This window comes from Triticum aestivum, chromosome 1D, assembly GCF_018294505.1.
Source record: "Triticum aestivum cultivar Chinese Spring chromosome 1D, IWGSC CS RefSeq v2.1, whole genome shotgun sequence".
In the NCBI taxonomy this organism is placed as follows: domain Eukaryota; kingdom Viridiplantae; phylum Streptophyta; class Magnoliopsida; order Poales; family Poaceae; genus Triticum; species Triticum aestivum.
The window spans coordinates 225811982-225825939 of NC_057796.1; the positions used below are offsets into that span (position 1 = coordinate 225811982).

Below are 13958 nucleotides of genomic sequence, written 5' to 3' on the forward strand. Positions count from 1 at the left end.
AATATGGCAAATGGATAAACAAAACTGCATTCCTTAATGGATTTATTAAAGAAGAGTTGTATATGATGCAACCAGGAGGTTTTGTCAATCCTAAAAGTGCTAACAAAATATGCAAGCTCCAGCGATCCATCTATGGACTGGTGCAAGCATCTCGGAGTTGGAATATACGCTTTGATAAGTTGATCAAAGGATATAGTTTTATACAGACTTGCGGTGAAGCCTGTATTTACAAGAAAGTGAGTGGGAGCACTACAGCATTTCTGATAAGTATATGTGAATGACATATTGTTGATCGGAAATAATGTAGAATTATTCTGCAAAGCATAAATGAGTGTTTGAAAGGAGTTTTCCAAAGAAAGACCTCGGTGAAGCTGCTTACATATTGAGCATCAAGATCTATAGAGATAGATCAAGACGCTTGATAAGTTTTTTCAATGAGTACATACCTTAACAAGATTTTGAAGTAGTTCAAAATAGAACAGCCAAAGAAAGAGTTCTTGCCTGTGTTACAAGGTGTGAAATTGAGTAAGACTCAAAGCCCGACCACGGCAGAAGATAGAAAGAGAATGAAAGTCATTCCCTATGCCTTGGCCATAGGTTCTATAAAGTATGCCATGCTGTGTACCAGATCTATTGTATACCCTACACTGATTTTGGCAAGGGAGTACAATAGTGATCTAGGAGTAGATCACTGGACAACGGTCAAAATTATCCTTAGTGGAATAAGGATATGTTTCTAGATTATGGAAGTGACAAAAGGTTCGTCGTAAAGGGTTACCTCGATGCAAGTTTTGACACTAATCTAGATGACTCTAAGTCTCGGTCTAGATACATATTGAAAGTGGGAGCAATTAGCTAGAGTAGCTCCGTGCAGAGCATTGTAGACATAGAAATTTGCAAAATACTTACGGATCTGAATGTGACAGACCCGTTGACTAAAATTATCTCACAATCACAACATGATCACACCTTAGTACTCTTTGGGTGTTAATCACATAGCGATGTGAACTAGATTATTGACTCTAGTAAACCCTTTGGGTGTTGGTCACATGACAATGTGAACTATGGGTGTTAATCACATGGTGATGTGAATTATTGATATTAAATCACATGGCGATGTGAACTAGATTATTGACTCTAGTGCAAGTGGGAGACTGAAGGAAATATGCCCTAGAGGCAATAATAAAGTTATTATTTATTTCCTTATATCATGATAAATGTTTATTATTCATGCTAGAATTGTATTAACCGGAAACATAATACATGTGTGAATACATAGACAAACAGAGTGTCACTAGTATGCCTCTACTTGACTAGCTCGTTGATCAAAGATGGTTAAGTTTCCTAGCCATTGACATGGGTTGTCATTTGATTAATGAGATCACATCATTAGGAGAATGATGTGATTGACTTGACCCATTCCCTTAGCTTAGCACTCGATCGTTTAGTATGTTGCTATTGCTTTCTTCATGACTTATACATGTTCCTATGACTATGAGATTATGCAACTCCCGTTTACCGGAGGAACACTTTGTGTGCTACCAAACGTCACAACGTAACTGGGTAATTATAAAGGTGCTCTACAGGTGTCTCCAAAGGTACTTGTTGGGTTGGCGTATTTCGAGATTAGGATTTGTCACTCCGATTGTCAGAGAGGTATCTCTGGGCCCACTCAGTAATGCACATCACTATAAGCCTTGCAAGCATTGTAACTAATGAGTTAGTTGCGAGATGATGTATTACGGAACGAGTAAAGAGACTTGCCGGTAACGAGATTGAACTAGGTATTGAGATACCGACGATCGAATCTCGGGCAAGTAACATACCGATGACAAAGGGAACAACGTATGTTGTTATGCGGTTTGACCGATAAAGATCTTCGTAGAATATGTGGGAGCCAATATGAGCATCCAGGTTCCGCTATTGGTTATTGACCGGAGAGGTGTCTCGGTCATGTCTACATAGTTCTCGAACCCGTAGGGTCCGCACGCTTAACGTTACGATGACAGTTATATTATGAGTTTATATGTTTTGATGTACCGAAGGAGTTCGGAGTCCCGGATGAGATCAGGGACTTGACGAGGAGTCTCTAAATGGTCGAGACGTAAAGATCGATATATTGGACGACTATATTCGGACATCGGAAAGGTTCCGAGTGATTCGGGTATTTTTCGGAGTACCGGAGAGTTACGGGAATTCATATTGGGCCTTAATGGGCCATACGGGAAAGGAGAGAAAGGCCCCAAAGGGTGGCCGCACCCCTCCCCATGGACTAGTCCGAATTGGACTAGGGAGGGGGGGCGCCCCCTTCCTTCTTTCTCCTTCTCCCTTCCCTTTTCCTACTCCAACAAGGAAAGGAGGAGTCCTACTCCCGGTGGGAGTAGGACTCCCCCCTTGGCGCGCCCTCCTCCTAGGTCGGCCGCCTCCCCCTTGCTCCTTTATATACGAGGGCAGGGGGCACCCCATAGACACACAATTGATCATTGATCTCTTAGCCGTGTGCGGTGCCCCCTCCACCATATTACACCTCGATAATATCGTAGCGGTGCTTAGGCGAAGCCCTGCGTCGGTAGAACATCATCATTGTCACCACGCCGTCGTGCTCACGAAACTCTCCCTCAACACTCGGCTGGATCGGAGTTCGAGGGACGTCATCGAGCTGTACGTGTGCTGAACTCGGAGGTGCCGTGCGTTCGGTACTTGATCGGTCGGATCGTGAAGACGTACGACTACATCAACCGTGTTGTGTGAACGCTTCTGCTCTCGGTCTACGAGGGTACGTGGACAACACTCTCCCCTCTCGTTGCTATGCATCACCATGATCTTGCGTGTGCGTAGGAAATTTTTTGAAATTTCTACGTTCCCCAACAAAATTTGGGGTGCCAAAATGTTTTTTGTAAAATATGGGAATTTCCCACATAAATACAATGCAATGTTTGGCACAGCCACAAAAAGTTTTGAATCTAATTGAAGCTGTTAGAATTTTGCATAAATGGAAAAGCAATTAACTTGCTGATTTGGCACTGTTTTAAATTGCTATAGTCCATCTTGGCTTGGAGGTGATGTTGTTTTCCTTAACAATCAAATGTTATGGAATTTTGGGTAAAAGATGAACTATTTTGCAACAACTTTTGTGCAACTCCATATTTCACTTGCAAATTGAATTTGACTTGAAAGTGGAAATTTCAAAGGATATCTAAATCAAAGGTGATCAATCACTGTTTAATAAAATGATTAGCTTAATCACAGAGGGTTACTGTAGCATGACACTCGGGGTGTTACATGGGGCTAGGGCAATTTTACCAAAGAAACATTTGTGCATTATTTCTTATTTTCTCTATTACGCAAACTTAGTTTATGGACGATGGCAAGTTTAATACAATTGCCATGGCAAATTTCATTTTTGCGTCATGGAAAATTTGTTTTACATACAAGGCAATTTCCTTGTACAAAGCATGAAAATTATAAATGAAACAAAAATGTCATCTTTCTAATATGCATCTGCCATGACAAATTTTGTTCATTTTTAATTATGCCCCCTTCAGTTTCTAGTTTATTGAGCATATCATGGCAAAAGAAAATTTGTATGCATTGGTCGCATGGCAAAAAAAAATCCAAAAGTGCGTCTCATACATCATAGCAAATTTTCAAACATTTTTTTGGAATATCACATGATAAATGCAAGAAAATTTGATCATCATAACATTTTACCCTTTAAGAACATGGCTAATTTTACTTTGCAGTATGGCAACTTTCTACTTGATTCGCATGGCAAATTTTACTTTTTAAATTTGCCATGGAAAATTTACCTATATTGCCATGGGAAAGATTTAACTTTTATTGCCACGGCAGAATTACCTACATTGCCATGAAAAAAACTTTTACATACATGTCAATTATACTTTAATAGTTCATGGAAAACTATTTCTTATTTTTTCAGGACGCCGATAACGCCCACACGTGTGGCATACTAAATATCCGCCCACACACCGTGTATGGCGTGAGCAGGAGGCAGCCCACACGGGTTGTGTGAGCGAACATTAGAATTGCCCACATGTGTGGGCGCAGCTACTTCGTGCCACACGCCCAACAAGTACTACTCATCTCCACCCCGCGCGTGTGGCATGAAGCAAAAATGCCCACACGTCCTGCCGCAACTACGTTACCCCCGCGGGATGACGATTTAGTTGCTATCCGGGATGGCAGATGTAGTTACCCGGGATGACAAATGTAGTTACCCGGGATGACAAATGTAGTTGTAAAAGCATGGCAACTCTATCTGTTCTGGTTAACTATAGTTGTCATGTCTAATTTATGGTAGTTGCCGCGTGTAATCAAACCATAGTTGTCGGGTGTGATTAACTACTTGCCACATATGGTCAAACAGTAGTTGCCATGTGTGTTTACCTAGTTGCCACGTGTGGTCCAACCACAATTGCCATGTATGGTTAGTCACAGTTGCCGTGTGTTTATCTGGTTGCCATGTACGCGTAACTACAGTTGTCGTCTAGCAACGAATCATAGTTGTCATGTGTGTTTACCTAATTGCCATGTACGCATAACTACAGTTGCCATCGAACAACGTATGAGTCTCGTGTGGGCGGTGGTGGCTGTGTGGGCAAAAACTAGTTCGCCCACACAGTGCAGCTGGCAAACCGCGTACTGCGGGGCGTGTGGGCGAACTCTTAAACGCCCACACACCAGCCTCGTCCTACGTGGCACACAAAATCCGCCTCAATGTGTCAAAATTCGTGCAAACTCGACTGGACGGTGATCCACGTGGACGAGTTGCAAAACTGCCACACGTGTGGGCGTTAGTATTTTTATTTTTTCATGGCAATTACTCTTATGGTCCATGTAAAATTTTACTTTTAATGCCATGGTAAATTTCACCTTCATCTTTTCCATGGGATTTTTTGCTTCTAATGGGACATGGTACATTTCCTTTATGAAACATGACAATTACTGCCGAACAATATATGGTACACTTTTTTGTGTTCTACATGGCAATATTTAATCCACATTTTTTGTGTGTAAAATACCTCACAATTTTTAATGCACATTTTTTCTACCACTATGTACAAATGCAAGTTGCTATGACTTTTTCATTTTTGCGCCGTTGAACAAATCTTGAACCATGGCAAAATTTGCTTCTAAATATTTTTTGGCAATCCTTTTTTTGATGGTCTATTGGAATTTGTTCTTTTTGAACCATGTATTTTTCTTTTACTAAAACATTCCATGGTATTTTTTTTCCACAATCCTACACAATAAAATTTTGAGTATAAGCAAAATGCCCCGAATCCGGGAGCACAACCGAAGCTAAACTAGCACATACCCCATCATCTTTACACTTGACGAACACCCATCCGGGATATTCCGGCGTCGTAGACACGCGGCGCAAGACCTTCCGTGGACAGTCGTCGCACTTATGAGCGGCAATGGTGCGTCGACGAGCCTTTGGGCCAGCACTGAGCCCGGACGACGGTCGTTGGTGTATTTGCCGGCGAACAGACGACAGGGTAGATCCGAGCGACTAGAGGCGGAGTCTATACCTACATGCGGCCTAGGGGCATTGCTGGGGCTGTGCGGTCTGGTACCCGGCCAGTCCATGGCACGGCGCGGCCTCCGACAGCTAGGTGAGCTCAAATCCGTCCGGGTCCGCCCCAAATCCGACTGTCGGATGCACTAAAATCAGGCGGCCGCGGTTGGACAGCTCGGGGCGTCGAGGAACGGGGGTTGCGACAAGGGTAGGGGCGGGCGCGCAGCCGTGCTGGACAGCGACACGGCCGAGAAAAATGGCAGCGGTGGTGGCTAGGGACGAAAGGGGAGTGGGCGCGGGGTGCGGCTGGAGTGGGGGGATAGAAAAAGGGGCGCATGTGTCCCGACGGGCGGGCCAGGGAAGGACACGAGTAGGCGCCGCGCGTGTCCGTTCGACCGCAAACACGGCCAAAAGTTGGGTCGTGAATGGGTCGAAAGCGGACCGAAAAGAACAATGGTCCATTTACTCCCGCGCGTTAGGCCGCCTGTTCTGTCCATTTACACCCAAACGGACGCGCCGGACCATTTGGGTCATGCGTTGGAGTTGCCCTTAGTCACTCCTTGACACTCCCCTCCACTCCACTCAGCCACCCAAACTCTCGCCGGACGATCTTCGGTCTTCTTCGACATGGAGGGCAGTGGATCTGAGTCCTACACCTCTAGATCCGTCGACGCCGATCTCAACCCATGCGGCCCTAAGGAGGAGATGACCGTCCGGCTTGCGCTCGGCCGATTTGGGGAGGAGGCCACCCGACGGCAACGCTCAGACTCCTTTCGTTGGGAATCCATTGAGTCCATCCAAATGGCGCATGGATCCGCTGCGAGGTGTGTCGTCGCTGCCTCACCGGCTTCCCAAAGCGGTGGCAGACGCGCAACCCCTTGGCGCGTCGAGGCAGAGGTGAACGCAGGGGCGTTGTCCGACGCAAATATGGTGCGGCGTGCCCGCCGTGCAAGGCAGCGAAGCGGAGACTGCGGCAACCCTCGCTGTGGTGGACGTTGACGAGGCGGAGTCGCATTCTCCCGCGCCCCGTATGGTGCACCAGTCCGGGCACCACAACCGCGTTGTGGTGGATGTCGCCGGCTCCTCTCATGACGGATTCATCATAGATCTCACGTCCACCGGCATTGTCAAGGTACCGGACTCTGACGAGGAAGAGTAGGGAATGGGAGAGGGCGGCGCCTTGAGTCCTGTGAGCTGGTTCGTGTCACACGTCATACTGTACCTCGCTGATGACCAGACCAACACTCCGAAGGGCGCAGCCGGCCGCTGGATATGGGCACAACGGAGTCAGGCGAGCTCCACTTAGATTATGTTTTACATTGCATATAATAGTATGGATTTGAGATTTTTTTTTGCGGATCATGGATTTGAGATTTCTAAATTGGGGTATTCGATTGTGAAAAAATATATTTGACGACTTACCAATCACTGTCCACGGGGTGCCCCATAAGCGTCGGCGAATGTTTGAGAAATCGAATTTGCTTATCCGGCTGTAGACGCTCTATATCTCCCATTCGCTACTGAACTGAAAAGCCAATTAAATTCCGAGCACGCAGAGCCTAATAGGTAGAAACAAACAATCCAAAAAAAACAGCGCGTAAGATAAGTAAAACATGTATAAAAGTTGATAAGTTATAGATATGCCTTGTGGAAAAAAATCAGGGAAAGATGTGCCTTGTATGAGTCGCAGTACCTGGGTGGATGATGAATTGGCAAATTGTCTTCAGTGATCTCGCCCACCAACGGGAATACGCCGAGTGCTGTTAAAAAAAAAGCAGAGGGGTAAGAGGAAAAAAAAAGAGATGGGGAGGAAAACGGAGCGACCGACGGGCGGAGAGAGAGGAGAGGAAAGTGAGGGGCGTGACTGGTGACTGGAGCGTGGAGAGGCAAACCCCCTCCGGGACCCCGACGAACGCCGACGAACGCCATTGTGAGGTACTCTCGGTCTGCCCCCAAAATCCAGGTCTCTCTCTTCCTTCGCTTCCTCATGGGAGTCGCAAATCCCGTCTCGTTGCCGCGGATCGCGCGCTTGCCATCCTACTGTTCTTCACTTTTTTCTTCTGTAGTCGAGGGTTTTTCAGACTTCCAGTTCTTCCCTTTTCACGAAACAGGGGTTTCAGGGTTTTGCGCTGCAAGTTCTTGGCTTCCTTTCGTGATCGACCGAGGGGCAAAGCGCGTAGCCGTAGCTTTTTAATCGACCTGCTCGTGGAGTGTGATTTTCACTTCCTGTTCTCCCCTTTATTTATTTATTTCGCGGGTAATGATTTTTCTACGGCGTGGCAGTAATTATTTTGGACCTAGATTGGCTCTACCTCTCAAGATTCTGTTAATTACCTTCTTTGTCTACCGTGGTTCTTAGTACTAGTATTTTATATGCTGATCTGCTACCTTTCCCTGAGATATGGTATGATTTAATCTCACTTGCAGAGGAGAGAAGAGGAAGGAGCAGATCCATGGGCAACTGCAGGAGTTCATGTATGTATGCCTGGTCAATCGTGATGTTTGGATTGTGTCTTTTATAAACCAAATTTTGGATGCAATTTGCAGCACTAATTCCTTGGCAAAAGTCAAGGTATAAGAACATGAGATCCTAGCTCTGAATTGAGGAAGCACTTGCCTTCACCATCATGTTGATATATTACCAAGATGGCTAAGAATTTAGTATATTCTTTAAAAGTATTCTATAAAAAATATTCTGTAAAAAATGAAAGGATAATAAGAAAATTCCAAAAAAGGAGAACTAATTAAAAACATTTGATTTTTATTTTCCCATCCTCATGGCCTTTCTATCTTTCTAATCTAATTTGAGGTAGTTGATCTTGATATCTTAGTGATTAGAAGCAATAAGAAGTATCTTCTGCCTTGTTCTCCCCTTGATTGGTGACATGAATAACTATTCTGATTGACCAGGGCTCACTTATCACAAATAATTGCATTCAAGAGTTTGATTCATATAATCGGAACATAAATACTCCCTCCGTCCCACAATATAAGATGTTTTTGCAAGCTTATATTATGGGACAGAGGGAGTAACTTATATGTTGTTGGCCATTTTTGCGGTGGTCGATATTTTATCCTGTTTATTTGGAACTGCAACATACACATGAATATTGCATGTTCTCTCTTTCTTTGTTGTGTAACTTTGAGTTACTGCACTTGTGCAAATATCAGCTCATGCACTCCTAGGGAAACCCCAAGTTGTTCCGGATTCAGAATGGGGGATTCAGGACTTCGGAAAGACCCATGTTCCAGGTTTTGAATGGAGGATTCAGGACTTCTCATCACTGCTTAAGACTGGAGCTAAGAGCACAACATCTGGTGCTTTTCACTGCTCTGGGTATAACTGGTATGCACCATAATTGCAAAAGGAACTCTGCAAAATTCATGTATTAGATGTAAATACCATCTGGATTGTTTTGTAGAAAAAGTAACTATATGTTATCCATATACACATGAATTTAGGATGCCGTCTACTCACCAATGATGTTTTGATTGATGTAATCAAATTGGCAATCACAATCTCATAAACAATCAGTCAGACGCTAAAGCTTGATACGGTGCATGAAGTCAAGAAATTAGACTTCACTCCTACTTCAGTTATGAAATCTAGACTGAGTTTGGTTTCCTCCCATGATTTCATTTACCAGGTTCCTGCAAGTGATTCCAATGCATAAAGAAGCTGGTGCTGGAACTCCATATGTTGCTCTTCGTCTTGTGCCATCCCAATTGAGCTTGGTGCCAGGTCACACGGTGCACGCAGTGTTTGAGTTGTCAATATACAACCATACAAAAGGAATGTACTGTGGATGCAAAGGTAGTCTCATGGATGTGTTCTTTCAAGCACATCCATCCTATAGCAGCTAGGAATCCATACTTTGTGCATCATAAGTTTGAGATATAAATGCCATGATTCCATCATTACAAGTCAATATCTGCAATTTGGTAATACAATCAAATATCACTTTTCCCATGAAGAAGTTGCTTTGTATTTTCTTTGCTGTCAAGTTTGTCTGATTTGGACTACGTACACATGTTCTCTTTAAATTTGATAATCATTATTTGGATATAATTTACTATCTTGATATCTTCTTGCTTTCTGAACTGGGGTGAAGTTTGGTTATATATATATTTATACACTTTTTTTTAATGGGATTTGGTCATATATTATTTGGTATATTTGCACCTTACCTACAAGTTCTTCATTCTCTAATCTTTCAGCGTTTACCTAAAAGCAGCTACCTACAACTTTGACTTCAAGAATACCTACTCGAAGGAGCGTTGCTTGATTCCTCTTCAGGAGCTACTGAAATCATCTGCTTTTCTAGTTGATGATAGCTGTGTCTTTGCTGTGGAGATATTGAAGATTGATGTCTCTTCTCCTGAAAAGAAGGCTGTTGTGGTTCAGAAGAAGGCTACCATAGTTCAGAACCTCTTTGTCCAGAGTAAGGGATTCATCAAAGGGACATACACTTGGACCATGAACAATTTCCTTGAATTGGACTTGAAGCACTTCATCCAGTCTCCTACATTTGAAGTTGGTGGACAGAAATGGTATACATCTGTTACCAGTTAAATGGTTACATAACAAATGATTTATACAAATAGTATGCATGTGTTATCCAACATTTTAGCTTATTTGTATCCTTTAGCTTACCATACCTAGTCAGCGTACTAACTTAATAGTGGACAGAGAATATTTTATGCCAACGGACATTAATGATGGCCAGATTTTTGTGCAAGGCAAGGTCCTGCAGATATCCAACTGGATATTTTAGCTTGTTCTCTAAGCATACAACCAAAGAATTGTACTTCTAGTATATTTACAGATATGCCGCAACACATTCCAATTTCAATAGAGAAGGGGTTTTGTAATCATGTGTACCTAAATTCAGGAACAAATTTGAAACGTTATAGTACTATATAAAATCTATGTTAGCCTATAAAATTTCATGGTCAAGCCTTATGCTGTTTATGAGTTTTTTTTTCAGAAATTTCATTCACATTTATATATTTGGTACCACCGGTTCTTGTATGTGTCACATACCATCAATTATTTTCTCTGATTGTTTCTGGGTAACATTGTATTATCTTGTACTGTAGTCAGGGTTTGCTTAGTTTTTTTGTACAATTGCAATGCCACGAAGTTGTGTCCAAAGTTGATGGTTGGCTACACCCAAGCTCAGCCACAACTTTCCGATTTCAATACTAACTTCAAATACATTTTCCGGGGTACCCAATTATACTTGAAGTGTTCACTTCCCATTTTTGTCAACAGGTACATCGGCATGTATCCGCGTGGTGACAAGTACAGCACGGATTGCCTCAGCTTGTACTTATACCCGGATGTCTCGGATGAGCTCCAACTCGAGTCCAAGAAGGTGGCTGTAATGACTCTGTCCATCCTGGACCAAAAGAATGGGAAACACTTCACTAGAACTTCAGGTTCAACTTTCCTTAGCAAGTATCAGTGCTACTGATGTGTGATTCAAGCAGCTAGTGTCTGTAACCTGATGATGATTGCAGTTGATCTTACTTTTGTGGTGATCGCAGGTCTCTGGGTATGTGGACAAGGATGGGGATGGCCTAACTTCCTTGGACTCAAGAAACTCAAGGACCCGTCGGGAGGCTATGTTGTAGGATCGAGCTGCGTTGTGAAGGCAGATCTCACTATCGTTGGTTCATCCAATGATGGCTAGATCTTTACCTCATGGCCTGATGGAGAGATAACGCCCTTTCATCCTACTAAGTAGACTTATATATGAGATAATGATGTGGTAGCACTACTAAAAACTTGTGGGATGATTAGTAGTAATGAGCCGGATTTGAGAAGTGAGATGATTCACGCATATATTTCTAGGTATATGGATGATGCAACAATGTTAAGTCAGCTTGTCTCGCTAAACGGATGGTGTATTCAGCCGAACCATGTTATCACTCACTATATGTATCATGTTCCCAGTTGATGAATCAGGGTTCTTTGCTTTGTCATCTACTATCAATTCGTTTACATCCCATGGACCATGTTTTAGTTTTCTTTACGTGATGTTTTAGTTAACTCTTAGGGCATACCTAACAAACCTTTTTTGAGCCCGACCCCAGGGGGGATAGATCCTAGCGCCGCCAGCCCGCTACCCCAAAGCGAAAGATCCTGCCACCGCGGTAGCGGTGGCGCCCGGTGCCAAGGCGCTGAGGCAGGAGGAGGCGGCGGCAACCACTCGAGGCGGCTGGGGCACCTCGGGCTGGGGGCTTCGCACCATGGCCAGGGCGGCTCCCTGACCGTGCGGCGGCAACCGACGACTCCATGGCTGCTGGCGATGGTCGGCATGGCGGCGACCACGGATCTTGATCCCACCCAGATCCATCGTTGATTCTTCACTTGGATGGTCGGCGGCGCGATGAGAGCTCTAGTGAGGGGATGGTTGGCGGCATACGTCTTCATGGCGAAGCTCCGCGCGGTTTCAGCCAGCCACGAGATCGAGACGACACGGCTTTTGGTGAAAACCACGCCTGACTGCGGTCTTGGTGGACGATGGCAACGTCTCTGACATTCTTTCCTTCTCGAGGCATCGTTGTTGCAGGCCACGTCAACTCGATCGGGATGTTCTAGGGGAAACCTTAGATCTGGGTCTATCGGATCGGACGATGACGGCGCCTTCAGTGCCGTTCTCTCTCCTGGGGGCATCGTTTTGGAGCAAGTGTTGCCTAGAGGGGGCAAGAGGAGGAGCGGTGTTACATCTACCGCAAGGACGACGATGGGTCTCGACGGCATGGCGCTGTGATGTTTCGGCGAGGGGCGCGTGTGGATGGATACGTACAGGACGGTGGCGTTTTCTGGCGCCGTGGTGGTGTCGACAGCAGGCCTGACAAAGGTCAACGCGTCAGTACCTGCTCTAGAGATGGATCGGTGGAAAACGGCGGCGGTGGCTTCTGAGAGTGCGTCGGATCGGTGTGTGACTCAGTCCCGACGTTGTGGCTTGGCTGGGGCATCCGGCTTTAGATGTTAGGCTTTGGTGCGATGTGTGTTTGGTATTCGTCTCGGACATTCGGCACCCCTTCATCATGGGGATAGGAGTAGCGACAGGTGTTGCTAAGATGGTGGCTTTAGGCTTACTGATGTATTACTTTGTAAGGTCTTTGCGAATACTTAATAAATGGCTGCATGCATCGCCCAGATGCAGAGACCGAGGTATATCCTTCTTTTCTAAAAAAATAAAAAAAATCTAGCAAACCTTTTGAGTTAAACCTCAACTAACCGAACCCTCAAACATATAAGTAACTTCTAATTTTCTTTAGGAGTTGAGCCTAAAAAATAATTGTTTTTTCTCAAATTTGAGCAGCCCACACATTTTTTTCTCTAAATCCTCTCATTCTCCCCTGACGCCCAACAACACGCAACACCTCCCCGGCGACCCATCTACCTCTCCGGCGATGCATACAACCTCCCAAGGGACCGTCGTGACCATGCATGTGCACCCTCGCTGAAATTCGGTGAGATTCCGCGGAGAATCCTATGGGATCGCCTCCCATCAAGGACGGAGGTGATAAAGCGGAATGGACCTAGGTATGGTCGTTGCTCCCTTTGTATTGTTTGAGAAACGGGACACCACATCTTCTCATACCTAGTGGCGCTGTTCCTATGGTGCTATGTCCATGAGGCTCTGGGGGCCTACCAGGAGGTCTGGACTTGTTTTCCGACTGCTCCAAACCCGGGCCAACCAAACTGAAAGGAGAAGATGCCTGTTCTAATTTGTGTTTGTGGCGTTGGCATGGATTCTATGGACAATGCGTAACAAGTTGGTTATTACGGTTTTTCTTTCCAGCGGGCCCATGACTCAGTATTAAAATTATTGGTCTTTTTGTAACATTGACACCCGCTATCTAGACAAAAGGGTCGTGATCCGCTTGGCAGCATAATGGAGGCGATGACTATGACCGTGCAGTGCCTCGCCTCGCCTCAGGGTTCCTGAGATGCCAGTCACTTGGTGGCCTTTTTTATTCTTTGTTTTATTTTCTTTGGATGTGTTTGTGTTGATGCTCCATCAAATATTACTATTTTCTTTGCTGCATTTGGACTTGTTTGTATTGACTATGCGTTTGCTTTTATTTATAAAGTTGTGTGAAAGTATCAAGTATGTTTTAAGAGAAAATTATTCTAATGTGGCCGTATTTTTTGTGAACCCTCGTATCCAGCCCATACGTTACCAATGTGTTCGAGCAGTCGGTCACTTTGGATTTAGCACATCCGGATCACGTTTTTATTTATTTTTATCTTCATCTTCAGTAATCATACCGGACGTATACATATATAGAGGTTCAAGCGTACGGGACAGCGTCCGAATCGCCAAATTAGCGCAGCAAGGTGAAATTCAGTCTTACTATCAGAGTAATCAGACTGACCGGAGGATAGCAGACTTCT

At 44.5% G+C, this 13958-nt stretch overlaps 1 protein-coding gene across 1 annotated transcript; it reads left to right on the forward strand.

Moving 5' to 3' along the window:
- The first annotated feature begins 7332 nt into the window (after positions 1 to 7332).
- LOC123181126 (uncharacterized) lies at positions 7333 to 11530 on the forward strand. Its single transcript, XM_044593350.1, has 7 exons — positions 7333 to 7477; positions 7970 to 8017; positions 8714 to 8888; positions 9190 to 9356; positions 9778 to 10093; positions 10818 to 10984; positions 11093 to 11530. Exons 2-7 carry the CDS (start codon positions 7996 to 7998, stop codon positions 11236 to 11238), a joined length of 993 nt encoding a protein of 330 aa, XP_044449285.1. The 5' UTR covers positions 7333 to 7477; positions 7970 to 7995; the 3' UTR covers positions 11239 to 11530.
- The last annotated feature ends 2428 nt before the right edge of the window (positions 11531 to 13958 follow it).